This window comes from Lissotriton vulgaris, chromosome 9 (assembly GCF_964263255.1).
Source record: "Lissotriton vulgaris chromosome 9, aLisVul1.2, whole genome shotgun sequence".
NCBI classification, from domain to species: Eukaryota; Metazoa; Chordata; class Amphibia; order Caudata; family Salamandridae; genus Lissotriton; species Lissotriton vulgaris.
Genome location: NC_141697.1, coordinates 441711887 through 441738883, shown reverse-complemented (window position 1 = coordinate 441738883; position 26997 = coordinate 441711887). Strand labels below are relative to the sequence as shown.

Below are 26997 nucleotides of genomic sequence, written 5' to 3'. Positions count from 1 at the left end.
CAGCTTAAAAGCTAGTGGTAACTACATAAATGCAAAAACAGATGGTAAACTTGATTGTTACAAGTTATTCACCATTCTTGTGGGAGGAAAGTGTAAATCAGAAGCAATACAGCTGATCCCGATAGCAGTATGCAAATATTATTATAGGCTTTAACTGCAGAACTAGTGTGTGCAGCCATAAAGATCAAAGGGCCAGATGTACTGACTCCGTTTGCAAAAAGTGATTGAAAAATGCACACAGCTTTCTTGTAAATGGTCTCTGATTTGGTGCAGCATCCTATCTACTAAAAGATTGGATCAGCAAATCACAATTCACAGGGGTCATAGAACGATCTGCCCAATGAATATTAAACAGGCAGGTCGAAATTTGTGACTCCTTGTAATGGGCTACAAACACAGGGACGGTGGCCTGCGAGGGACAGCAGACCACCATCCTTATTTTTGCATTTCCAAAAGAAAACTTTTTTTTATAAATTAACCCATGTTCTTTAAAAAAGAACTGATGCTGCTTTTAAAAAGCAACAGTTTCCCTTTGGGAAATCATCAGGAGGCGCAGAAAATGGTCAACTGGTTCACTGCTGGTAAAAAAGTTCCCAAATCGGAATGTTCCCCGTTGTGAATCTGTGACCACCGCCTTTGAGTGTTCAATAGCTGTTCAATGGGTTGTCACCAGAACTGCGATTGCAAACCAGTGAAACAATGCATACCGAATTGTAATGTGGATATAACACCCATTTAACGCCCCTTTCGAATTGCAATTAGGTATGGGTTGCAAAACGCATTTTACAAGTTGGACAAACATTTCCAACTCGTAAAAAGGTTTTATACATTACGGTAAGGCATTTTGTGGTCATAAATCCAGTGATTGTGTGAATCCCATGGTTTGCGATTGCAAAATCCTTTAATACGTACGACACAAAATGTGTCATATTTTTTATTAAAAGACACATTTTATGTTTCCCAAGTGAATAGCTTTGATGACAGGGTGCTTCTTTCCTTGAATTTTAGGGATAATAACCCTTTTCGTCAAAACTAGAACAGATTGATCAACTCAAAAGCTGCAACCTCTCTATATATTTTAACTGAACCAACACAACCTCGCCAAGCGAACAGGAACGTGCTAAGCGTGCAAAGCTGAGAGCAAAATGTAAAATCTTTTCCCATTCGCTAGGTTTGTTGTACAGAATCTGATAGCATGTAATTACGAGGGCTGACATAGCAATTAACTGTAACGCATTTGAGTGCTCACCGAGCTTGACGTGACCAAAGCAAAATATGCAGCCATCTGCACCGTTCACGACAGACTGGATGACTTCTGCCACTGTCCCGGAGCAAACCTCGGCCTGCAGGAAAAGGAAGCATCCATTACCACACAATCGAGCAGTTCCCGCCTTCATTGCCACACAAGAAATGCACAAAGGAGGACTTTTTCAAACTAGAAAGTAGCATTGATTCCATGTGTCTGCACCAAATTCACACAGCAATTTGTGCACATAAATGTATGCAAAATAAGCACTTCGGGATGATACATTCAGGACTGGCCTTTGATTTTACACCCACAAGGTGAATGTATGAAGGTGGAAAATGCAGGGAAATTAACAAATTCACAGGTTTCCTTTTGGGGCGAGGTTAATTGGGGTTTATGCGTCACTTGGAGGTGGTTTTCCAGTGAACACATTCAGATTTGCTCTGGGTGAAGACAGTAGCAAGTATTTTTCCCTGTGAGAATGGATAGGGAATGACCTCACATTTAATGGTGGTGCAGTGCAGGTGATTTATTTCCATGGGACAATACATTTTACCCTGTTTGAGGGGGGATTATATTTGGCCCGGGTGAAATTACGAAAATTTAACACATCCATAGATTACAGGGGAACGTTTTGTACTTGGCAGAAATCCTACAGCTGTACATTTTACACATTAGAGTTCTACAAGAAATCTATGACTTTTATACATTTCCTGCGGAAAAATTAGGATTTTGCAATTAGTCTCTGGAGGGGGTGGGTATATTTGAAGCCCACCTGAGCAGTTGTAAGCAGTTGTACGCAATCTACAGCTCATGGGTCTTGCCCTACTTCAGATGATAGATACTGGGGGCCTCATTTATGAAAAGTGTTGCATTGCTGCAGCCAAAAAACAATGCTAAACTTGTCAGTGCGCCCTTCGTGCGACACTATGGATGCGCTGTATTTACTGTACAGCGCTCAATGTCGCAAGGAGTGACAGATACATCAGGAATCCTGACGTATCTGTAGGAGCAAAAATGACGCATTGCTGGAGTGTGTCTGGAAACAGACGCAACTCCGGCAATGTTGTGTCTGTTATCAAGCAGGCTTCTAGCAGGCGTTAGGATTTGATGCAGCGGGGCTGTAGAATTGTGGCAGTGAAATCTCATAGATTTAACTGCGACACTTCTACAAGCATTTTCTTTGCCGGCAATGCCCACCCTGCATACATTATACCTGTTGCGGGTATAATGTAGCGGCGGGGACGCATTAGCCTAGATTCGTCACTTTGTAAATATGGTGCAGTGTGGTGAATTTTTTACGATTCCTCTGTGTCACAAAAAGTGACGCAACGTCGGCATAAGGGCCTCATAAATAAGGCCCTGAATTTATCAAAAGAGAAATGCCATCAGCATGGAACACGGATTGAATTGGAAAGCACAGCCCCCACACCCTAAGCACATCCCGAGCAAGTCAAGCCATTAAGGGTGCTTGTGGATACCTTTGAGCTATAATGTTTCTAAGGCTAGGCTGTACATCTGGCCATGGCCAAGAGATGCGATGTAAGCTTGCAACACTTCTATTCTGACTGCAAAGCTAATAAGAAACTGTTTCCTCACACTATAGGAAGGAAAGTTCCTAAATGAATCCCTTTTCCGTGGGGATTAAACTCCTAACTTTTTATAGGGAAAGGTAATTTTGGACAGTAAAAGCACCTTACAAACCAGCATATAGGAGTCGAAATTAATGACAGAGGGCCAGAGAGTGGGACAGTAGTGAAATAAGGACACTGATATAGCGCATTAATCAACACAAGCGGGCACCATATATATTTGTATATTGCAACAAATTCCCATAAGCATTGAATCGGGGAAATAAAAGAGAGAAATATACCCATCTAATAAGACAGGCTTCCAATCCTTTCTGAAATGGTCCTATCTGTTTGACCCGCCTCCATTCCTCCTGCAGTGCACTCCATTGGTAACATTCATGCAATGGGAATGATCAACCTCCTGCTCTATATGGGGAGATTGGCCATTTTGCCCACTTTACTCAGTAAGCTATGAGGACAGTATGTAGTAAAACATTTCACACACTCTGACGCACTGTGTGTTAAAGTTGGAGACACAGACGGAATTTACGGTAAATCAAAGATTGCTATTATCATAGTATTTAGCAGCACCTGCAGCTTATCAATATTAGATTTAGAGATCCCCAGCACTAAGACATTGCTATAGTAAATTTTAGATCCCAGCACTGCTCAAGGGAAAGTGGATCTATCTCGCTGCAACAGCAAATAAGTTGGATCATATTATACACAGATCACCGTGGCCCAACGGGCATGCGCATCTGGTTTTTGTGCCACTCAGGCACTTTGGTATTACAGAAGGGGCCGCAGACAATTGCACAGTCCCTTGACCAATATGGATCACAAAGGTGATAAATGTGTACCGATGCAATGTCATGGGGGTATTAACGCATTAGCATGGTGGCATGGTCCCAGCAAAGGAGGGGATACTTTACTTCTACACCCGTGCCATATCACAGACACAGGAGAAAAGGCAAACAGGGCATATAAGCAGGCACACAAAAAGTGTAGGCGCAGTTGGTGCTCCAGGGCATCCCTTGTAGGGAGGGGAAATTTGTGTATCCCAGGAACCCCCTTGCATCTCTGTGCAGGCTGGCACCGTCACTCACTATTCCTATATGCAAGGGATCCATTCTCCCAGTTGAAAGAGTGGCCAGCTACCATCTGCAGTGAATGGTGGATGTGCAACTTCAAACAGCTGGTCGGTCTTTCACTATTTCACTATGCAGATGGGAGTTCGTGCCTGCACTTTCAACAGCACATTTGCTGGGTCAGGGCGCACTGTCCTGGTCTGCACCCAGCACGCACACTTCACTATGCACCCTGTCTCTGATGGTGCCCCTGTTAAATGCAGCATCTTAGCTGATGACTGGTGGATCTGAGGGGCTTCAGTTTCACCTCCAACATACAGCTGAATGGCTGCATCAGGTTTGCAGCACCCATAACCCAGATAGGAATGCCTTTGAATCCTTAAGCACAGAGAACATGTGGAAATGCTCTGTCATGCAGAGGGAGAGCAAAAAAACATAATTCTCACTGATTTAGCCTAGAATTAGCACCCATATTGAAGAATACGATTGGTTGCTTCGGGCAGGGAGGGTTCTTTCTTTCTCTGCCTTATCAAAATCGAACTGGGCTCTTAAAACAGGCCAGCATCCAAAGGAATCTAATGCATCTGCGCAAAGAGAAGGGCATTTAGTTTTTGACAAGCAGTTCTGACTGAGCGGCTCAGATTTTTACGACCTGGTGGTTCTGCTTGAAATTGGATCTAGCTCATTCCGAGTGCAGCCATAAAATATAGACACAGCACACACGGGGTTGGTGAAATCATGAGAGATTATTTTTAAATACAGATGGCATGGTTAAAACTCAAGGCTTGCACCTTTTCTTTAAAGTCATATTTAATTAAAATAGTGTTCAAATCCAAAGGTGGCATCTGGTGCATCTTATAATGAGTCGTGGGGAGAGGCCGGGAGAGAGGTGAATGCATTAGTGTTAAGGCTCCCTAGAAGGCATAATTTTACTCAAGTTGTACTTAGAAGTTTAAGACCCACAGATGGCCTTCTGATCAGGACCAAGGCCTTGATAAGATAAAGTATCTTGGAGCCTTAAGACACCAACTAGTGGAAACACATATTAAAGGAATGACAAATTGCCTTTTTTAGTAGATGGGGAGCACTCTAGAGGCAAAACGTTATTTTGCCTGTTGTGCCAAATCTATTTATACACATGCTTCTTACAGTTCTCTGACACCATGAACTCGCAGAGCAGCCTGGAAAAAGTTTAAAACTTTTACTGTAAAAAAGAAACTAGGCATTAGGCACCATTTAAAGTAATTACCTGCAAAAATAGCCAGTACAATTGTTTGTAAAGCTGAATATAATACTCTACTGCCTGATGTACACAATTGTTAAGAGTAGTACCTGTGAAGCATCTTGTGGGAACACCGAATCAAAGGCAAACATCTTTGGGACAGCCACAGTAGCTCTCCGGTGACCTGCGCCTGAGCTTCCATTGGTAGATGGATCATACAGGGTGACCTGTTTTTTCCTTGCATCCACCTTCAAGTAGGACATTGACTCGGAGGTGTCGTGCGTCCCTTGCGTAGGACATATTCTTACCATCACCTTGACCTACAGAAAACACATTCAAAATTAAACGAACATCACAAAGCAGCACCTGTTGTCTTGTAACCAGTTTTAGAGGTTTTTTTGTTTCAGAATATGTTATTACGTTTTTAAAAAATGTGGTCAATACAATAAATAAAACACTCACAACACTTTATGAATTATGATTACGTACAACGGCAATTGTTTCAGTGTATTTTTCAAATGTCTCTATACAACCTCCCATCTGTCTCCTCTTCACTTGCACAGTTATGATCTTAAATCTGTCTTCTATATTTCCAGGTCTGGATCTAATCTGTCTACAGATCATCAGAGGAGAGCTGCCTTTGACCTTCTCGACACGTGGTCTTCCACCACAGGGCACACCAGGCAATTGACAAGAAAGTTCACAAGTTGTGCCACAGTTCAGTCTGTGCTAGGTCACCCACCCATAAGTGGCATCAAGGCTGTACGTCAGGTACTGGATGTAATGTTAATGTTAATGTTAATAAAATATTTCTAGAGCGCACTATCACCGATTGGTTGCTTGGCGCTGTGATCAGCAGTAACATAAACATAGAGGGAAGAGGATTATGGGAATGCTTGTCTGAATAGCCAGGTCTTCAAGGCTTTCCGGAAGGAGAGGAGATCTTGACAATTCCGGGTCTCCGACGGGAGAGAGTTCCACAAGCGGGGGGCAAGGGTGGCAAACCTGCGGCCTCCTGCGCGCTTTAAGTTGAAAGAAGGCGACTGCAGGAGGTTCTGGTGGAGTGAGCGAAGGTTGCGGGACGGGGTGTATTTGGAAATCAGGTTGTTGATGAGTAATGGGCTTTTGTAGTATAGGGACTTGAAGATTATGCAGCCAGTTTTGAAGGCACATCGCTGGGCCACAGGGAGCCAGTGTAGTTTCCTAAGGAGGGGGGTGGCTGCCTGGCGCCTCGGTTGGTTCAGAATTAACCTTGCAGCATGATTCTGTGCCATCTGGAGTCGCTTCACTAGGTAGTTGGGGAGACCTAGGTAGATGGCGTTGGCGTAGTCCAGATGGGACAATACCATAGCGATCACCACCTGGGTGAGTGCCTCGGGTGTGAGCAGGCGGCGTACCTTCCGGATTTTCTTCAGTTGGAAGAAACACTTGGAGACCACTTGACCAACTTGGGTTTTGAGAGATAAGTCACGGTCCACAGTGACTCCTAGTGTTTTGGCTGACAGGGAAGGTGTAGGGGCTTGGCCTAGTTCGGGAGGCCAGTAATGCGGGCCCCAGAACTTGCTGCTTTCACCGGTCAGGACTAGTTCCGTTTTACCCGGATTTAATTTAAGCTGGTTCTGGTCCATCCAGGTTTTGATGAAACTCATTGTGGACTGGAAGTGCCGTATGGAGTCTTCGGTGTTGTCGATGGTGAACAGCAGCTGTAAATCGTCTGCATAGTTGAAGACTCTCACCTGATTGTATCTCAAGGTCTGGATCAGGGGGAGTATGTACAGGTTAAATAGGTGAGGAGACAGGGAGGAGCCCTGTGGCACTCTGCAGGTGATGGCCTGTTTGGTGCCCATTAAGTCACCAAGGCGCAGAGTTTGGTTGCGGCCAGTCAAGAAGGATCTCAGCCAGCCGGCTGCAAGATCCCTGATGCCGGCTTGTTCGACGCGGTCGACCAAGATGTTGTGGTCGACCGTGTCAAAGGCGGCCGAGAGGTCTAGGAGCACCAGGGCTTGAGGAGAGCGTCTGTCCGCACAGTCGCGCAGGGTGTCCAGGACTGTCGTGACTACTGCTTCGGTAGAGTGAGCAGGCCGAAAGCCTGCCTGATGGGGGTCGAAGCAGGAGGATTCCTCGAGGAAATTAGATAAACATTTGGCCACATGTGCCTCAAGGACTTTTGCCAGGTAGGGCAACAGTGAGATCGGGCGAAAGTTGGCCTTGCAGGCTGGGTCAGCCCCGGGTTTTTTTAGAAGTGGGATGACTATGGCTTCTTTGAAAGCTGTAGGGACTAGGCCAAGAGTCAAGGATTTGTTCAAAATTGTAAGGGCAGGAGCTGGATGGGTCAGGAAACACTCTTTTAAGATGTGGGGCGGGCAGCTATCTGAAGGGGCGCCGGATTTTACTCTAGATAGTAGTTCTTGAAATTGGTCCTGGGTGATGGGTGGGAAACTGCTCAGGACATAGTGGTTAGGCTTAATTGACATGCCAGAAGTGAGGGGGCACACTGGTCGAGGAATGCTGGCTTTGATGTCCTGTATTTTGTCGATGAAGTAGACGTTAAGTGAATCATATAGCGTCTGGGTCGGGGTGATCTTAGGACGGACTGTATCAAGGTTTGTAAGGTCATTGAGGATGGAAAAGATATCTTTAGACTTATTTGTGGATTCCAGAATTTTCGAGGAAAAGTAGGACGCTTTCGCCGTCTGGATGGCTGTCATGCATTCTTTCCTAGCTTTCGTAAAGGTCTCTTTTAAGTCAGGGTCGTACTTCCTACGCCATTGGCGTTCAAGTTGTCGTAGGGCCAATTTCCTTGCTTTTAGGTCAGTGGAGAACCATCGGTTGGCGTCAGCAAGTCTCGCCCGTTTGATTTTTTTAAGAGGGACATGAGAGTCCCTGGCCGTGTTGAGCCAGCTGGTGAGCGAGGAGACCGAGGGGTTGATCTCGTCTTGAGTAGGTGGGATGGTGTTGGCTAAAGACTCTAAGAAAGCAGATTTATTGGTTGAGTTCCAATTCCTGGCTGACCCGCCTCCGGCAGGGGTGGCGGTGGTCAAGGGGGGGATGCAGAGGTTAAATTGCAGGAGGGCATGATCAGACCAGATGCATGGTAGAATAGTAGGGGCAGTGGTGCAGGTGGTGTTGGACCACAGCTGGTCGAGGATGTGGCCCAATGAAGGAATGGCATACTCCGATACAGCTGCGTGCCATCCACAACGTGATGAAGCAATTGGTTAAATCCATTTCCCAGGCCTGGCAACTGGTACAAACTGAGCACCATTGGGACTAGATTGCACCCCAATGTAAGCTGGGCTAAGTTTAGTTTAGACTCCCGCACACTTATTCTTAGGCAGCGATTGGACAGGAACCAGCAGAAGATGGTACCAGCGAAAACCTGAAATGAATATGAAATGCACTAAACCTATTATAAATACATCAACAGCTGCATGCATCAAATCCGGTACAAGATGATTGCATTTATCTAATTTCTCCAAAATCATAAGGGCAATGACTGTGATATCACAAACTCTGAAAAACAAAGGCTGCACAATGATTGATAATGAGGTCAAATATCGAGCTGCTAAAACTAGCTAGATCTCAAAATGCTTACTTTCAAAATATCAGCTGTCACATTGGATAAATCACAGAAGGGGCAAACCAGTCTATACAGGGTAAATAGCAAAATGGTAGGAATTGGTACCTATATCTTGTCCTAAATAGTTGCATCTAGTGGCACAGTAGGCAAAAGCATCTATTCCAGGCGTTTGTGTTTCACGTGTTATGGTCACAGGTTTGAATCCTGGGGCCCTAGTACATATAGGGTGCACTTTCCCGGAACCAACCACTAGACCGCGGAATAATGCACAGCATAGTGAATCCAGAAAGATTCACGCTGCAAAACTGGGGGCAGTACATTCAAGTGAATTACAGCACATCTGCTTAAAAACTGCACTGTGTTTCAGTGCGTAGGTGACAACTCACCTGCACTATTAAGAGGGGAGAGACCCCCTTGCAAGTGGGTGCAGTGAGTAACTGCACCCGCCAGCAAGGGGATGTCTGGGGGCCATAAGACCCCCTTACCCCCTCCAGCGTGATGCCATCAGGGGGCGCACTGACAGTGCACCACCTTTTTGTGGCGCCCTGTCAGTGGACCTCCTGACAGCTTCTTTGCCTTTGCACCTGTATCCAAAATGCAGTGCGGACGCAGAAGTAAAAAGATTTCCCCCATTTGCATGGGCCATGCCCCCATACAAATCAGGGAATGTCCTCTTAACTGCGGCGGCAATTCCACAGCGGTGTGGCGGTTTAATTGAGTGGGCAGGCCCGCGTCGGCCAACGTACGTCCGCAGCACTATGGAGGTAGTGCTCTCGACGACCGTTGGCCGACGGACGCATGGAAAGGGTTAAGATAGCACTATCCCTAAATGTGTTACAGGTTCAGCACTATCTGTATTACAGAAGGGGGAGCACAAGCATCTTCTGCCCCTTCTGTAATCCCAAAGGGCCCAAGGGGCACATAAAGCGGGCGCATATGCTTGTTGCACCCCAGGGTGCTTTCCAGAATATGGCCCCTGGTGGGTCCACTCAGCCTTTCATTTTTCAGACACAGATGAAATGAAAATCGAGTTGGGTAATAATACAATAAATATCTGTTGATCTTTATTAAGGTGGACCAATGGGGTGAAAATGGGCTGAACAGTTTCACATTATGTTAACTGACACATGAGCCATGGTCCTGGATGGATTCAGTAGTGTTTTAAGGATGCTATGGGCCCTAATGCACAGAGACGTTTACTCTATGGGCAAAGTGGGCTCTGGCCCAGGGCCCCAGCCTTTCAGGTGCCCCCCTGATGGAGCTAGTTCTGCAGAGAGTATTGCCCTTAAGACCTTGAATAATTCTTCAACACATTGTTTTTAAATACAGTTTCCCTTTAAATTATTTTTCATGTTAGTGATGGTTAAAAGTCTAACACAGACATTTTGAAGAGAAATGTTGTATTTATGTATTTCACTTACTAATTCACCACTAATCCTTTATGGGTTCCATAGTAGCGTTCTACTCACCGAAAAAGCTATTGGACACCTCGCAGTGATAGAAAACGCTATATTAATGCAATTCCAATACAATACAATGTTTTACGCAACATCCATAAATAATGTTTCTATGAGAACAAAACAGGCCGTCATATATTAGAAATAGGAGGGTGTCACAGTGATTATTTGCAGTAACATTAGTGAGCTGCTGAGTTATAAAAATCAGCCGCGGCCCATGCAGGTAAGAGCGGTTGGGGAGGGAGGGTGGGAGAGAATTTCAACACAACGACAAGGAAACCTTAATTATTTAGTTACATTTCCCTCGTGGTCGTCTTTCGAAATCCCCCCCTCGGCCCCCCCTCGCACCCGGCCCCATCGCTCTTACCTGCACGGGCCGCTGCTGATTATAATATTGAAAACACACCTCACTGTCCCTGACTATATGATGCAACAGCGTTAGAATGTGGACGAGTGCGCCTGTGCACTGTCAGTGATCTGGCCAAAAGAGGGCATGAAAGAGCCGAAATTGGATCATAAATTCAAAGCTGTTCTTCACAGGAGCCCTGAAATAAGTTTGTCCCCCCAAAATCTGTAAGATGCCTCCCCTGACGCAAGGAAAATGCCTCCTTTGACAGCTGTTGGGGCAGTAAAATATATCAATTATCAGGGTTCAATGGACCCCTCGTGGCTTTGATCCCAGTGGCACTGCACCTGCTGCACAAGAGTATCTGTGTGGATTTATGTAAATGCTGCTTAGTAGTATCTTCATGTTTGCACAGAAACGCTGAGATTTCAAGCACACCACCTTTCAAGCACGCGTAGCTATTCTGTTCAAAGACCCGCAGAAGTGTCTATTTTCAGGGTTCTTTGACTGAAGCATGTACAGAGTCACAAAGCCACTCAGCATCCTTCATTAAAAAATTACAGGAGGCCCCACTGAAAGCAGCATTCCCTTCCTGAAAAAACCCACATCTCAGCTCCAGAAGCATGTGCCCTTTTCCCTTCGGTGACGAGATGAATGAGGAAGGACAGCCTCAGCCGAGAAGTGGAGCTGAAAGTAAAGGGAGCAGCTGCTTGGGAAGGGGTCTGCATTGTAGGCGACAGCTCCAAGGCTGAAACCTTGAAAAAAAACCTGCGACAAGCTGGCGGTGCACATTAGGAGTGCTTCCCTCAACCTTGAAATACCACCAAGGCATTCAGAAAATTAACCCCCTGAATGCAAACATCGCCCACTTCGGAATCACCTCATTAAAATATATCCAAAAGGGTAATGCGTTTTTAGCATCCCGCCATGTCGCGCACACGTCTTTCACCAGACGATACACTCGGGGCTGGATTGAGTGTCCAGGGATGACTCCAGCTCATTCTGCTGCCTGCATGTTACCATTTTTGACGAATGTTTGACATACAGTTGAAGACCTCAGGGCTCAATAACGCTAACAAAGATGTCCGCCGCCTCTGGTCCCGCCCCCACTGTGGGCAAATGAAGTGGGGATTAGTATAAAAGGAAATTGTTTGGACTATAACCTCAGTAGTCAGTTGCTTCCATCAGCAGCGTGGTGTAATATTCACCTGCAGCTCCACCATGGGGAAAAAACTATGTGCATGTGTAACCTGAGCTACCCAGATTAACTTCTCCAAATTTTTTTGGCAACTTAAATCCCTCCCTTCAGGGCAGAAGCCCATCTCAACCCAAGTCGGAGGAGTCCAATGCTTAAGTCAACTCAAAGGCTAGACAGTGGGTTGTTTTCTGCAGTTATGGCTGCTTTACGAGCTCTGTGGAGCAGTGCGGGGCTCGCCCTGGATTAATAGTTTGTCTTGACCAAGATCACTGACTTTAATTGCTCCATAAAATAAGTCAGTGTTACCACCTTGAGACATGTTATATTTCTTCAGGCAACTGCCGCAATTTTATGTAACAGAAGGCAACAGCATTCCTTATACTTCCCCCTTTTGAAAAGCAATCCCGTGTAACTCTTCAAATGTTGTGTTCCACTTGCTAAGTGAAATTACCCACATTTCACCATTATGCCTTGTCGAGTAATTATGCCTCATTTGCTGCAAAAGTTTAACCTGGGAGCATAATGTGATTGCCCAGAACATGAACGGCTCCTGTTTGTGGCATGTCTGCGATTTTTAATTGCATGAAACATGCCCTCTTGTTCAAACATATAACGCTAAATGCCAGTTTTGCATTTCACTGTATTTTGCCTAATTTTTGAGAAATGTACGCAACAGCAAATTACGCTAATATATCACGCCCATAGGAAATCATAAGGACTTGAAAGGCAGCCTTCATGTCACAGAACTTGGTAGGAGTAGCGGTGACCTACCACCAGTGATATTTATAAGTTACTGCATCCAGAGAGTCGATCTATTTACTCAAAGGCTTGTTTAAACAGCTCAGTTATAAACAAGATCCAAGCTTCACCAATATTCTTCGCTACTCACAGTGGTCACAATACTCCTCAATGTTGTTCTTATACAATGTTATATAACATCAGATCATACTTTCCCAGACACATAACACATATTGCACAGTTTCCAATAGCTCTGACACAAGACAGGGGTCTTCTCTTTAAAAGGACAGGGGCCATTACTAAACAATACACAGAAGCCATCCTTACACAGACCAGACGCAAGAATATCTAACCTCAGCGGTGCCTGTCAAAGAGAAATCCCAGATGTGTGTGAAAAGGCTCCATCCAGACTACAATGAAAGCTACAGTCTCATACAAGTAGAAACGTGTTATGTAAATGCTGGTAATATAAGAAAACATTGCTAAAACACTTTAAATGCTCCACTCTTGAAAACTCCCATTTTGATCTTATTCACCATAGTGACATAGTGAATGCGCTTTAAGTGCTAAATCCTTTGAGGACATTGCCGCAAGTCAACGCTAGATTCATTTGGAACATCACACTCTCCAGCATGGCTGTAATTCAAGTTTTGCTCTACAACCTTGGAGAGAGACCTTGCCTGATTTGTGCAACAGTATACTGTCTAAGGGCCAAAGCACACCTTTACACGCCCATGCTGAAATACTTTATCATGGGCTTTGACACAGTTTCATTATATATTACAAAACGGCTTGCTTTCTGCATCTGAGAGCTCTGGCTCTTGACTAGTTTCACATATTCTTTGTTGACTCGGGCTCAAAATATACATCAGTCGCACCCTCTTGGTTTGCACCTCACTCGGTGCGCCCGGTGCCGACCGGGACAGTCCACCTGATTACACTTAAAAATGTCATGTCCTGGGCTCATTTGCAGACTCTGACAGTTGTCTGCACTGAGGACAAGTTAGTGAAAGGCAAGGTGACAACTTGAAAACATGGCTCCATCTTTCCACTGGAGGCTAACCTGCCTCACTTTGGAAGAGGAGAAGGAATCCCCACATGCGGGTGCAGTGTGTTACTGCAGGATGTTGTCTGTGACCTCCATGTGACCCCCCCACAAACCCTCCCAAGGAGAATCCCAGGTTCTACTGCCTGCCGCTGTCTGTGTGTTACCTTATCTTTGTGCCACCCGAAGGACTCTTTGCCGCTGTTCTTTTACCCATAATAAGATAAAGGCACAGTGGTAAATGGTCCCATCATTTGCTTGAGGCCCCACCAACATTCAAATGAGGCAACATCCCCTTTTGATCATGATGGTGCACATCTTTCACAAGCACAATCCATATTGCTGAAGGAGCAATGCATGTGCCTGCGACCCCTTCTATAGCACCCGAGGGCAAGAACAATTGTCACAAATGCATGTTGCGTCCCCAGGGCACTTTCTATAATACCCCCCCAGATAGTGAGAATAAACTCTATTCTATCTTTGGCCAACTGGGTAGCCTACTATTTTTTACCAATACAGGGGCCGCTCTGTTGTCAAACCATATGCCAAAAGAGTGTACTGTGTGCAATGAAGAATGCCTCTTAAGAAGCACACAATCCCCATTAGAACAATAAATACAAAAAAAAGAACAATAAATACAGAGAGATTACCCTGACAAACTTCTAGAGAAAGGGCTGGATGGTGGTCTTGATCCGCAGTACTGCTTTGGAATCAAAAGGAAAGTTGAGTGTCTGTAGTGCTAGTTCTATGGCAAACACTGACTCTAAAAAAAGAGTTGTGTTACTTAAACGTTACAGACAGGTACATTCTCAAAACCCAAACTCAGGTCAGCAAAGGTGACAAGAGGTGAAAAAGAAGAGAGGACAGAACACCAACCCATACATTGCACGCCTGCCAAGCAATCAGATGTAATGAGCCTCTTGTCTACAATGAGGGCCCACAGCATTAGTGTCCTTGGGGCTTGTTTGTGTAATTAGTGTTCACACACAGTCAACTCCCACCACAACTAGCAGAACGATTTGTTGGCATAAATCTCTGACTAAAGTGGCACAATTGTACGTGTATGCAAAGGCCGTCTAAATCTATCTATAGCTGGAAGCAGAGACCAAAATATTTGATGATTAACTTTGTTTCATTTGAACTATCAAAAAATAGAAAAAGTGAAAAGGGACTAACACACAAGGGGAGAGTTCCGGACCTAGCTACTAAATGATGGAAAAATGCAGAGCGTGTGAATTTAGAAAAGATGCACACTGCAAAATATAAGTTATCCACACAACGGCCCATACTCCAAGCACCAGACATTGCAGCAGGACTCATCACCTATCACAAGCCTTGCATCCCTCTTTCTTACAGAAACATTGTTCACCCTACATCTTTGCTCATCCTAGCTCACCTTCTTCTGACAGGCTACAGCATCCATTGTGTGGATACATCCATAAGAAGGGAGGAGTCCTTCCTGCCATCCATAAGTCCTCCTGGTTCTGCACCTTAGGCAAGCAGGTAACACTATCTCAATAGACCTGCTGACATACCAATTCCCAGTCTTGGCAACTCAGACCACCCCCTGCCATCTCATCTGCAGGCCTCCCAGTAAGAACAGGGACTTCTTTAACCCCTTTGCTGCGGCGGCAATTCCGCCGCAGCGCTATGGGGGAGGGGGGGCCGAGCGGTGCTCACATGGTCGTGACGGAACCGCTCCGTCACGAGCCTCGGTTGAGCTGTGCTCATGACGGAGCGGTTCCGTCATGGCCCCGCTCGCTCAATGGAACGTCCAGCGCAGGCGCGGAATTCGCGCCGCGTAGGCACGCTGAGCGGGCCATGACGGAACCGCTCTGTCATGAGCACAGCTCAACCGATGCTCGTGACGGAGCGGTTCCGTCACGAGCATGGAAGGAGTTAAAGAATGATCATTCTCCTCCCCACCTCATACACACAACATGCCCACACCAGTCTCTTGGGCGACTTGAAATTCCCAAATAACATAATCTCAAAAAAGAAACACCTTCTTTAACCTCATCAACACACTCAAAGTAGTACAGCTTATCACACAACCTACACAATCAATAAACTCCTAAAACCTCATCCATGACTGTGTCCTCTCCACATCACCAACAATGTCATGATACCACAGATAGCCCTGGACTGTACCAATCACTTTTCCATACCTTTCTCCCTACTCCAAATCCTACCAACAAACCAAGGTAAAAAAAAAGAGAAGATCAAACCTTCCATATCCTTCAAAGACCTCTCTATAGACAACCTAATGCATGAACTCATCACTCACCCCATCAACTCTGCGTCCAATGCCAACATCCTTCTAAATAACGTCAACACTTTTTGGGAAAACTATTGTGAAACTTTACAGACCAATTAAAACACACAAGTGCAAACCAACGTCTTCAGCATCCTGCTTCTTTAAAGATCTTGCTGACAATCAATGATCCATCCACAGACTGGAAAGAAACGGAAGAAAAACAGAACTTCTGATAACCTCATGAAACTGAAGTTCTTCTGTGCAACACACACACATAGCTTCCCACATCAGCCAAAGAAGGCATTATACCAACACCATCAAAATAGCCTTAAACAGAAGCAGAGACTTCTCACGGCAATGAAGTACTGGATCAACCATCTGCCAGACCCACCTATTCCTCATCCACAGATGGCCTACATCTCCAATATGTTAATGTATTCATGTACGAAGGAAACTTCTGTAAGGGGATACCTTCAAAACATGCTCAGAGCTGCAATATTGCAAAATCTGTTCCTTAGTTCCGTCCTTGTGGTAACTGCATTTTATTTTGCACCTTGGTTAATATATGCAGAGCAGTTACATTTACACCATCTTCCCCCAGATTCCCCCGGAAGGATATTGCTTCTCTCATTTGCTTACTTACAAACATCCTTTAATGAATGTGTGAAAATTGGGTACAGGTAATCTTTATGTTGTGTATTCAATTCATCACCTTAAGCAGAGCAAACCACGTTCAAATTAACCTCTCTAACGAATATAACATTATTTCCTTAATTCTGCCTTTTTTTCTAAAAGATTTTAAACGCAAAACCTGAAAACCCTTCGTATGAATGTATTATTTGAATTACCTTTTGAACTTCTTGAGTATCGTAGAGACTACATAGGTATACAGCCATTTTAAATATCTTTAGCCACATTCATGGCCCCACTTAGACGTCTGTTTTCACATTACATTATGATTACAGCTGTTCCCATGCACTACTGAAGGGTGCACCTGAGGCATCTACTTAATTTGTCATTTTTGGTGTTTTGATCAGAATGACGAAGTCGCCCCACCAAATCCCTGATGTCTTTTTTCTGCAGGCTAAAGATGCCCTTTGTCGTATTTCCCTGAAGACAGGTGTGTTACTGATAACTAATTGGAGATATATAGCTGTTTTTAAATACTGCCTCAAAAAAATAAAAATGAAGTCAGTGCTTAGGCAGTGGTATAATTGCTGGCTGCCTTGTCTATATTTAGGGGATAAAGGCTTGGGCACAGATTCCTCGTGGCCAGGGTTGAAAATATCCCAGCTCAACAGCACTGGGTGGCGGTACTAATATGATGTAAGAATCTTTTTTTACCAAACATAAAGTAATGCAAACTGGATACTATAGACTTGGCAGAATACCTGAACAAGGCTTCAAACACAGCCTACACCACCGTCTCTCTCCACTCGGCTAGCCAAAAGCCAGCGACTGAGTCTTTAAGTTTGGGCTCTACAGAAAAGCCTTTTCCATCTAACCTGCCATTGCCATCACATAGGCATTTAAAGGCCCTGAGCTCACACACTGATCCCAGGTGTGCAACGCAGAACTACCCCCACCTGCAAATTAACAACGTTACTAATGTAACTTCCCATCTATTGCCCAGGCTTGAGCACGACCCGCCACTCTCAGGTCACGGAATGCAGGTGGCTCCATCCAATGCACTGACTACTTTGAAAAAAAAAAACATTTTAATACATTTTTTATCTGCAAAGCTCTAGCTCACAATTTCGCAGACAAATCCCAAATTTTAGAGGCGTCAAAAATTACATTAAAGGCTCGGCCCTGTTCTGTCGTTTTGACAAAAGTGCCTCTTTAACTTTCCCAAAGTGGACCCTTTTGAATAATCACAAGTAAGAGCTTTGAAGCCCTGGCCTGAAGCGCTTCCTTTTCTTTCCTTTCAAATGTTCAAAGCGACCTGAGGTTCAGGTGGGCAAAAAGGTATTTCACCTTTCACTCAAATGACAGGTCAAATATGACTAGTGGCCATTTTAATTGGTGCTATCCCTCAGGATGCTTGATCACAGCAATGGCTAGGCCCATTGTCCAAGGATGGGACAAGATGGCGAGGAGCCAGATATCGTTTTAACACAACTACAAGAAAGAAGATCATCGAGTTGGTCTGTCGAAAAACAACATTCCGCTGTAGCAGATTATGGCTCCTCCGATGTCAAACACATTGCATCCACCCTTTGAAACTTACAGCGTCTCAAATTTTACGTTCAGCTTTATTTTCACATTGATTTCCCACACAGCAGGTTTGTGGTTGATTTTGGTGGTAGTTTATATAAACAGGAACTTACTTGCAGGACCGCTTAGTTAATGCATCTGGGGCCATATTACGCATTTTCATTCTTTGCGCAGGGCGCATATTTTAAAAGGTGTGCCGGGAGCAAATAATGAAAATGCGCCCTATTACAATGAATGCGCTGGCCTCAGGGCAGCTGGGAACCCGTACTGCCCTGGGGGCAGTGCATTCATGTGAAACCACAGAGATCCGCCTGCAACGGGATGTCTGGGAGGTCTAAAGGACCCCATTTACCCCCTCCAGAGGGTTGCTCTCGGGGGACGCGATCACAGTGCGTTGAGTGCGCCCCCTGAGAGCTTCTTTGCCTCTGCACCCGCATCTGTAAAACGGGGCGGACGCAGAGGCAAAGGAATTCCCTCATTTGCATAGGGCAAGCCCCGATGTAAATGAGGAAACACCCCCTGAAGGTTGCGCTGACGCTTTAAGGCTCAAGACCTGGCTCTTTGACTGAACCTCCAGACTCAGGTGGATCAGCAGCCCCCCACCCTCAGCACCTTGAGACCCTCATGGGTGAGTAGTCGCTTTACTAACTCCTGCTTGATTGATAACTAAATATATACTTATATGCATATGTGTGTGTTTGTGTATATGCCTTACATAAAGATAGACCAATCTATAATATGTATTTGTGTGTATGCATGTATGTATACATATGTATATATTTAGAAGTATGTCTATGTCTGCATGCATGTATATATATTTATTTTACTATTATAAAAACAAACAAAAACATTTGAATACAAAAAAACTTTTTACCTCTGCCTTTCCATCCACTCTCTGACTCTTCCCTGACTTTCCGGCCTACTATGGACTACCAAACATGCTTTTCAAGCTCTTCTCTCTTTTTAGCTATGTCAATCAACTAACAGGCGCACATGCTCACCACTCTGAACAACCTCTCACACCTTCCCTGTAATAATCCACTTCAATTTGTCTATCCCTATTCAAAATTCTAGAGCAAATGCCTGAGATCTCAAAAGCACAACCTTAACAAACTTAACATAACTAATCCTGCCAGGAAAAGAAAGCCCATATTACTAATCTATTAGTCATTTCCCTTTAACATTGAGTTGCGGAGTTGTGTGCTACAAACCACAAAGCACTTCAACACCTGGTCTGGTAATAAGTGCTATATAAATGCATTTTACAATTAAAATCTATTCCAAGATGACATATTTTAAAGAAGACCCTAGAGATCTAGATTCATGACACATTTTTCAGAACAAAGTGGGTGAAAGGCAGATCAGTGGCCTTGTGTGCCATGTATACAGTGGTGTAGCAAGAGGGGTGGGGTGGGGGTGGCACTCTTTCATGCAGCTGACACAGGCGGCAACGCAGAAACAGCCACGGGAGGCACAAGGAAGGGCTAGCTAAAAGCCACTGCCTGTATCTAGGTATGGTGGCTCAATAGACTAATCCATCAAACACAGGAATAAGTGATTGACCGCATGTTCGCAGGTTCAAACCCCAGCACATTCCTTCAGCCTTTCATGGTTCTGATGTTGACAAAATGAGTTGGGTAACAATAAACGCCCATTATTCAGGACGAAAATGCACATGGGTGACTGTGCACTTGGGTAACAATAAACAACTTCCATTCACCCAGATGCCCCATAGGCCAAACGTGGGCTCCACAAATTCATGCTATATAAATATATATAACTTATCCACAGGAGGCAAATTTAAATGTAATAATAATAAATGAGGCACAGTTAAACAATTAGTGGTTAACCTGAAAGTTTTGCTTGGATCTGGCCATCTCAGACCTACACTAGATACAGCCGCGGCCGGTGCAGGTAAGAGCGGTGAGGCAATGGGGCTTCGTGGGGGAGGGGGAGGATTTCGACAGATGATGACGAGGGAACATTAAACAAATAATTACTTTGCCCTTGTTGTCGCCTGTTGAAATCTCCCCCACCCAGCCCCACTGCCCCATCGCTCTTACCTGACCAGGCCGCGGCTGAAGAGATACCTCTGATCTTTAAATAGTCTACAAGTACTTTAAATTAGCGCGTGCATTTTTGTCTGTGTGTTGAAGGGTCACCGGAAGAGCTTTTTATGTACACCGCTAAATATAAGATCCAATTGCGAAATCCATTTTGCGATAGAGTCCTTGAAGGGCAGCATAAACAGAAAGTCTACTCATGGATTTAATAACAATTGACAGATATATAACCCTTATGATGTTGGTTTACTGTGGATAGTTATTGCACATCACTCATAAGCGATCTGCCGCTGCTAGCTTGCGGCAAATCGAAATGCAAAGTGGACCCGGCGAGCGCGCAGTGTTCGGGTCTCAGGAGAGGATCCAAAAGGAGCTCTCGAGTGTTCTTACTCCTTACAAAGCGGCCTTGGCTGCGGCTAGAATGATTCACGCTCCCCGGGTGACACTAGCAAAACTATTTCATTTTCCAATGTGACCAGAACATTAGGGAAAATGTGTATTTTATGGGCTGCCCCGTAATATTTCAAGGAAACTTCCCTCTGTCACAAAGCGGCGTCCCCTGCTGCAGCACCATACATCTTGCGGGAGTGTTGTTTATGGGTCATATTGCAATGCAAATGGGTAATGAAAAAATACAGATTTTGTTTGCGTGGGATTTATGGGTTGTATTTACAAAGGATCAGGCGAGTCGTTAGCAAAGGCGAAGTAATAAAGATGACAACATTAAGTGCCTCCTTGGTATCGAGCATTGAACTAGCTAACGGTGGGATAACTCTGCCCTCTATATTGTCAGATAGAGTCTTCGCTAAAAAATGAAATGCTTATTTACCTGTAGGGGTAGTTTTGCAGCTTGAAGAATTTTCTTGATTCACATAGTACGGGGTGTTGGCAGCTATGCCAAAAAAAAATCCAGTGTGCAGTATGCATAAGCCCTTCGCCTTTCTGGAAGAAGAGTCAATTTTACTCTAAATGTACCATCTCAATTGTTCTGTGTGAGGATTCTGTCATTACCGTACAAGGAAATTGACAGACTCTTTGCAAAAGACAAGCACTTAAGGACTCTCCTCTAAGTGTTGCCGCATTGAACCGAGTGGGTTGAATAGAGCCCAAGAAAAACATTTTACATAAAAGAGCTCCCTAACCTTCTAAAGTATTCAGGAGGAAAGCAAATTAGGAAGCCGCTCGGCAGCCCAAGGGATGTCTCTTTTAATACTACAATATGGCAAATTAGCCTAAGAAGCGCATTCATGTCAGAAATCGAAGGTAATCTGACTTCTTTTCAGTGACAATATTAAATGGCTTTCAGACACCTTTCACGCCATTATTCTGATATTAGACTTAATACAACCATTGAGTGCACAAAGAAAGGAAAAAACACACAAAGAATCAGTTAAGCTCCCTGCGCATTGGTTGGATGGTTTTAAAGGAATATTTCATTAAACGTTCATGGGGTCCTTGATGCCTTGGAAAACCAACACATCTTGCATTAGGGACATTTCTACGATTTTGGGAGGTCTCTTTCATTTCACATATTACATCCCTTTTCTTGATACAATTTCGGTGAAGATGTAGCTCTTTTCTTAAATATGGCTTACTGAGCTAAGCTTTGGTTCTGGGCTTTTGGGTCCTGTCTACAGGTAGTACATAGAGAGTATGATTAGCATTTGAGCCAGTATTTCATTTGTAAAAAACATAACTGCCAGGGCTATTGTCAGGAGGCCACTGCAACGTGCACCACACATTGCCCTGGCCATACTGCCAACGATAGTAACAACACAACTACTAACCATCACACGCCTACAAGTGTGACAATTCAGACTATTTCAGGCCCTCAAAGCTATAAGAATGGCTTAGATGGCAGGTAATACTGTTTTTTTTAATGTATATTGAATTACCAATTACCTGTTGTTGTGGCATCTCTAAATTAGCCAGAGAGTGCCATCTTGTGGCAGACTGTCACAAGCTCCGGTGTTGACAATTAAGTGCTGGTGCTGAGCACCGGAAAACACCAGCTCAAATTAAGCACTGGTATGTGACTACTTTTCCCCCCTTTTGACATTTCAGTACTAGCCAGGGGTCCACATTCACTCGTGTGGCCTCAACTGTAACCACCAATGTGATATCTAGAGAGCATTCCCTCATTTCCATGCAAGCATGTCAATCATCTGACATACTGTGAAGAATAGCCGGACCAAACTGAACATCTGCCCAGTCGCTATGATTTTCTAGTGCATTTCTAACAGAAAACATGCAGACTACTCTGTGTGCTGAAAGGAACACAGCTCACAAAACCCTGGATGTTATCTCACTTAGTAGAAATGGGAATCTAGCCTCAAGTTGCGCAAACTTCTATATGTTTTAGTAATAACAGATACAGAGACAAATCCATTTGTAAGCCTGTTAGCAAATCCCATTCGCAAAAAGTAAAATCCTAACATTGCTCATTTTTTTAATATGTATAGAATTGTGTTCCTGTAAATGCCATTATTTGCACACCTATGTTTTGAGTAGGTGTTTAAATAGCTTTGTGATGGATTCAGGACATGCATGTTTAAAGTGGGGGGATATATCTTTGCCTGGCAATTTATGTTCTTTAGTGTTACCGGGCTCAATTCGTAAAGAAAGTCCTGAATCTGCACCCACAGTCGTACAACCAGGGCTTTAAGTGGAATAAAAAACACTGGGGGGGTCTCTCAAAGGGGTGTGGCCAATGTAATTAAGGGTGTGACTGCAAAACACCTAAGTTAAAAATATGTGCTTACATAGTGTGCCGCCCGACTTACATTTCGCTGTTTCTATCATTGCATCCAGATATATGATTCAACAAGTATCATACCTACAAGAAGTCAGGACTATTGGCTTTGCCAATGGTTGAATATGATAAATAAGCAGCAACTATGGCTTGTATATAATATTGAAAAAGCTTCCACTTAAAGGCCTGATGACATCATGACAATGTTTCTGCTCCTGAGTTTCAAAAAGAGAAGAGAAATCCAGAGGGAAGATAACTCTCTTTAAAGGATTTCTCTTCCCCTACAACACTCACCTGGCAAGACCTCATGCCGTAACTCATCCACTAGTGAGAAGTGAGCATGTGAGCAGCGCACATCGATGTGCCTGCTGTCACTGCAGTCCGGAAAAAACGGACCGCCTGTGCCAGGCCACAGAACAGAGCTCGATAGAGACCCTTTTCGAGCCCCCCTTTAAAAAAACTGCCGGTGCTCAGCACCGGTGAGACCCGGCCCACTTAAAGCCCTGCGTACAACCTTGCATGGAGGAAGATTTACTACTTCCCACGAATTCCTAAATCCTTCCTTGAGTATCACTGGAAACTTCAGGTTTCCAGACCTAATCCTGGAAAACTTCTGTGAATCAGCATTGTTCAACTGTGCAGAGGCAATTCCGCACAATTGTATACGGTGTACAATTGCACAGTGGGAAATGCCATCACATTTTTGCAATAGCTTTAAAAAACACACTGCTTTGATGTGTACAAACCATTTCCCCTGAAGCTCCACCACTTTTGGGGGGTTTCTCTTCCCGTTTTCACTATGGAAGGTAATTAGCTTGCCTTGTTTTCATGGCAAAAATGGCTTGGAAAAAGAATTGAGAATACCTTTAAGAGTTGCGGTTGTTGTAGACTTTCCAGAGTATTCCCAAGCCACGCGTGTTCCTGGGCTGTTTACAACTGTGGTGAGCTAAACTAAAAGTAGGTTCAGGGTGATTCTTTTCACATTTGCTGATTGAGCTTTATGAAATGTATCCTGCAGTGTTGTCTCCATTTTTACAAAAACAGTAATCTCCATATGTCAGATAATTCGTCTGTCTCTTGCAAATACTTTTTTTGACAAATGAAAGGCATTACGGTAGTAAAATAGGACATTATTCGAAACAGCTTAGGACTCCCATTGACTCACTTCCAAAAGGAAAGCAATGAGTGGGCTAGAATTGAATTGTAGATGACTGAGCCGTGTTTGGACTTAAGGAGACACACTATAACTATCTTGTCAATGTCTTCAATGGGAAAGTCAAAAAACGAAAATTAATAATTTCGAGTGGCTCAGTATGGCAGCCCAAATTGAGAAAACAAGCCTTGCTCAAATGTGGATATGTAATGCAGTCCTGTTTAGTGACACTCTGGGGGGGCCAATGCTAATCTTAAATTTTGCGTGTGAACAGATTTTACTCAACCCTTGCATGGTCGGGTTTCGTTTTGTGAAAGTTAAAGTAGTGTGAATGTGCAACCTGGGATGCATGGGAATGTTCTCATCATATATGTGCTAGTGCATGGGTACCCACAAACATTTCTACAGAGGCCAAAATATTTGTCATGTGAGCGACGGCTGCAGGGTGGCGGTCCGGGGGGGGGGGGAGGGAACAAGGGACAGGGGGGTATGGTGGGCATAGCATTGCGGAAGCAAATCATGTCCTTCTAGTGGCTGAACTGCACAATGTGAAACCAGAAAACCTGTGATCAATCCCGGCTTCCGCATGTAACCAAACAGTGTGATTCTAGGCAATTGTTTTATTTGACCTTGCCTCCTTTTTAGGTCTCGTAGACCTATTGCTGCCAAGTTGCTTGTCAATGGGCGCAGACAGTGTCACGAGCGCCGATTCAGGTCCGTGATCGCGCAGATTCTGGTCCGTGCACGCTCACCAGCCGCCTCCACATGCACTAGCCGCGCACAGACGCACCAGCCGGCACCAGCCGCGCGCACACGCACCAGCTCACACACGCACCAGCTCACACATGCACCAGCCGCCCCCAGCCACGCACACACGCACCAGCTGCTCACATACGCACCAGCCGCCATGGCCACGCACACACGCACCAGCCGCCCGAGCCTGTGCACGAGCCCCCAAGGCACCAAGTCTCACTCACCCGGTGTCATCTCCTCCGCCTCCAGTGACGTGGCACACACGGGGCTTCCCTCACTAATGGGAGCCCCGCACTTGTATCCACAGCCTCAGTCACCACTTTTCTGCTGCCACCGCCGGGCTCCCCCTCCGGCATGGGAGCCCGGCGTCACCACGTCCATCTCGGCGAGTCACTTCGTGCACGAGCTTATGGCGGAAGTCCCGCCCCACAGCAAGCATGACGCTGCCGGACTTCCGGATTTCGCACCAGTCGGGCCGGTGGCTTGCCAGGAACTCAAGCGATTTCCAGGTACTTGTTATTAAAGTCTGGCTATAGAACTCATGCATTCATATCCATGAAGACGAACCCTCTTTTTATGGCTATGCGTTTTTGCCTACTCGTCTGCGCAGTGTTTTCGACCCGCCCACCTCCAGTGCGCGTGCGCAGTGGTGCCAGGCCGCGGTTCCAGGCCGCTCCGCTGGGTGACGCTGCCTTCGGCAGCACTTCAGAGTAGCCGAGGGCGGAAGGAGCGAGGCCGGGCTTCAGGCCCGGAATGAAGGACTGCGAGTACCGGCAAATTTTGGTGGTCACCCCGGGGGCCCCTACGCCTCCCAGCCCGCCTCCTCCTCTCCGTCGGAAATGGGAGGTGTTCCCCGGACGCAACCGTTTCTACTGCGGGGGACGACTGATGCTGGCCCGGCACATCGGGGTGTTCGTGCTCACACTCGGGCTCATCCTCAGCACAAGCGGCCTCTTCTTCGTCTTCGAGTGAGAGTCACGGGTGATGGTTGGGTTGGGTGATGACAGGCTGGGCGACAAGGAAAAGCCAGTATGGCATGTATAGCGGGTACGGTACATGAGCCAGGAAGAGAAAGAGGGACAGATGCAAACCAGACCCCTGGGCACTTGGAAGGAAAAGAGATAGAATTCAGTGTGCCAAGGCACGAGGAGAGACATTTGAAAGTGTATGCGTGGTTGTGAGTGCATGTATGAGGGTAGGGTACAACAGTTTAAGAGAATGGAGAGGGTAGTGTAGCAGGGCGGTGAAGGGGCCAGGGGAGAAGGATGCTGGTGAACAAACACGATGAAAGGGCGCTGGTAGTAGTTTTGAGTGAAGTGGCCCGCTGTATGGATAGAAGTACACATAAGCATTTTCACTTTGAACCTTTCAGGGCGCTTTGTCAATACGAGTGTCCTGTCCCACTACCGGGTGAACAATCGGACGGATTCAGTCAGTAGTTGTTAAGGTGGCCAACGTTTTGTTTTCCTGTGTAGTTTATCTTTTTTACCCACGCTGAATTTCTGCAGAACGGAGCTGTCCTGCCTTTGCCCGTCCATACGAGAAGTGGAGGATAAGAGCATTCCAACCAAACACCTGACTTGACTGCCAGTGTCCAACTCTCACTCCTTCATTCCGGTGTTAAGCTGTAGATGAGGGCACCTCCTGCGGCCGAGGGGAAGGACCTGCTGCACACAAGGGGCCCTGTACAGTGCAGCTGTAGTAGCCCGGTCAGCTGTAGATAGAGAAAAGTCGTATGCAGCTTTCTGCCATTGAACAGGTTTGAACGTGTGAATGAAAACCACGCTGGATGCGTATATTAGGAATATACTTTTGGTGTTAGATCTGTTAAGCCTGTTTCCAAGTGCTCGCATATTGTAAGATTGGTTGACAGAGACACAAGGAGACTGTTTGTTTCATATCATCCAGTTTGTTATAGTATAGTGCCTGAGAGGGCAATCGACTAACCTCTTCCAAAGATTAAACATTTATTACCATATTGCATTTCGGTGAAATTTACTGAGACTTAGCGCTGCACTCCATCCAAAGCTAATATCAAAATAAGTTTTTATAATCACACTGTAATCCATTCCTGTTTTTTTAAGTTACTTTTTTATTGGTTTGTGTTATAATCTTTTATGTTTATTATGGAGTGTGGAGCACTTTGCCTAGTGCTTTCCACATTCCAGTTAAGTGTCCTGGGTTCTGTACCTTGGAAGTTGCTGATTGACTGGCCAAGGGAGAGCCACGCATTCTCTACTTAGGAAATTATGATCTAATAAATAGCCATTTACTTACTATCAATCAGCCTTCTGACTACTATATACATTGC

The 26997-nt window shown here is 45.1% G+C and overlaps 1 protein-coding gene across 3 annotated transcripts in view; it reads right to left on the bottom strand.

The window, feature by feature from the left end:
• KIF26A (kinesin family member 26A) overlaps positions 1-26997 on the bottom strand; it is a 245750-nt gene that overhangs the window by 27316 nt on the left and 191437 nt on the right. For all 3 annotated transcript variants that reach the window (XM_086937892.1, XM_086937894.1, XM_086937893.1), the window contains exons 6-7: positions 5238-5447; positions 1250-1343 (exon numbers count right to left, since the gene is read on the bottom strand). In XM_086937892.1, coding sequence (XP_086794018.1) covers positions 1250-1343; positions 5238-5447 — 304 coding nt within the window. The remainder of the gene's footprint in view (positions 1-1249; positions 1344-5237; positions 5448-26997) is intronic.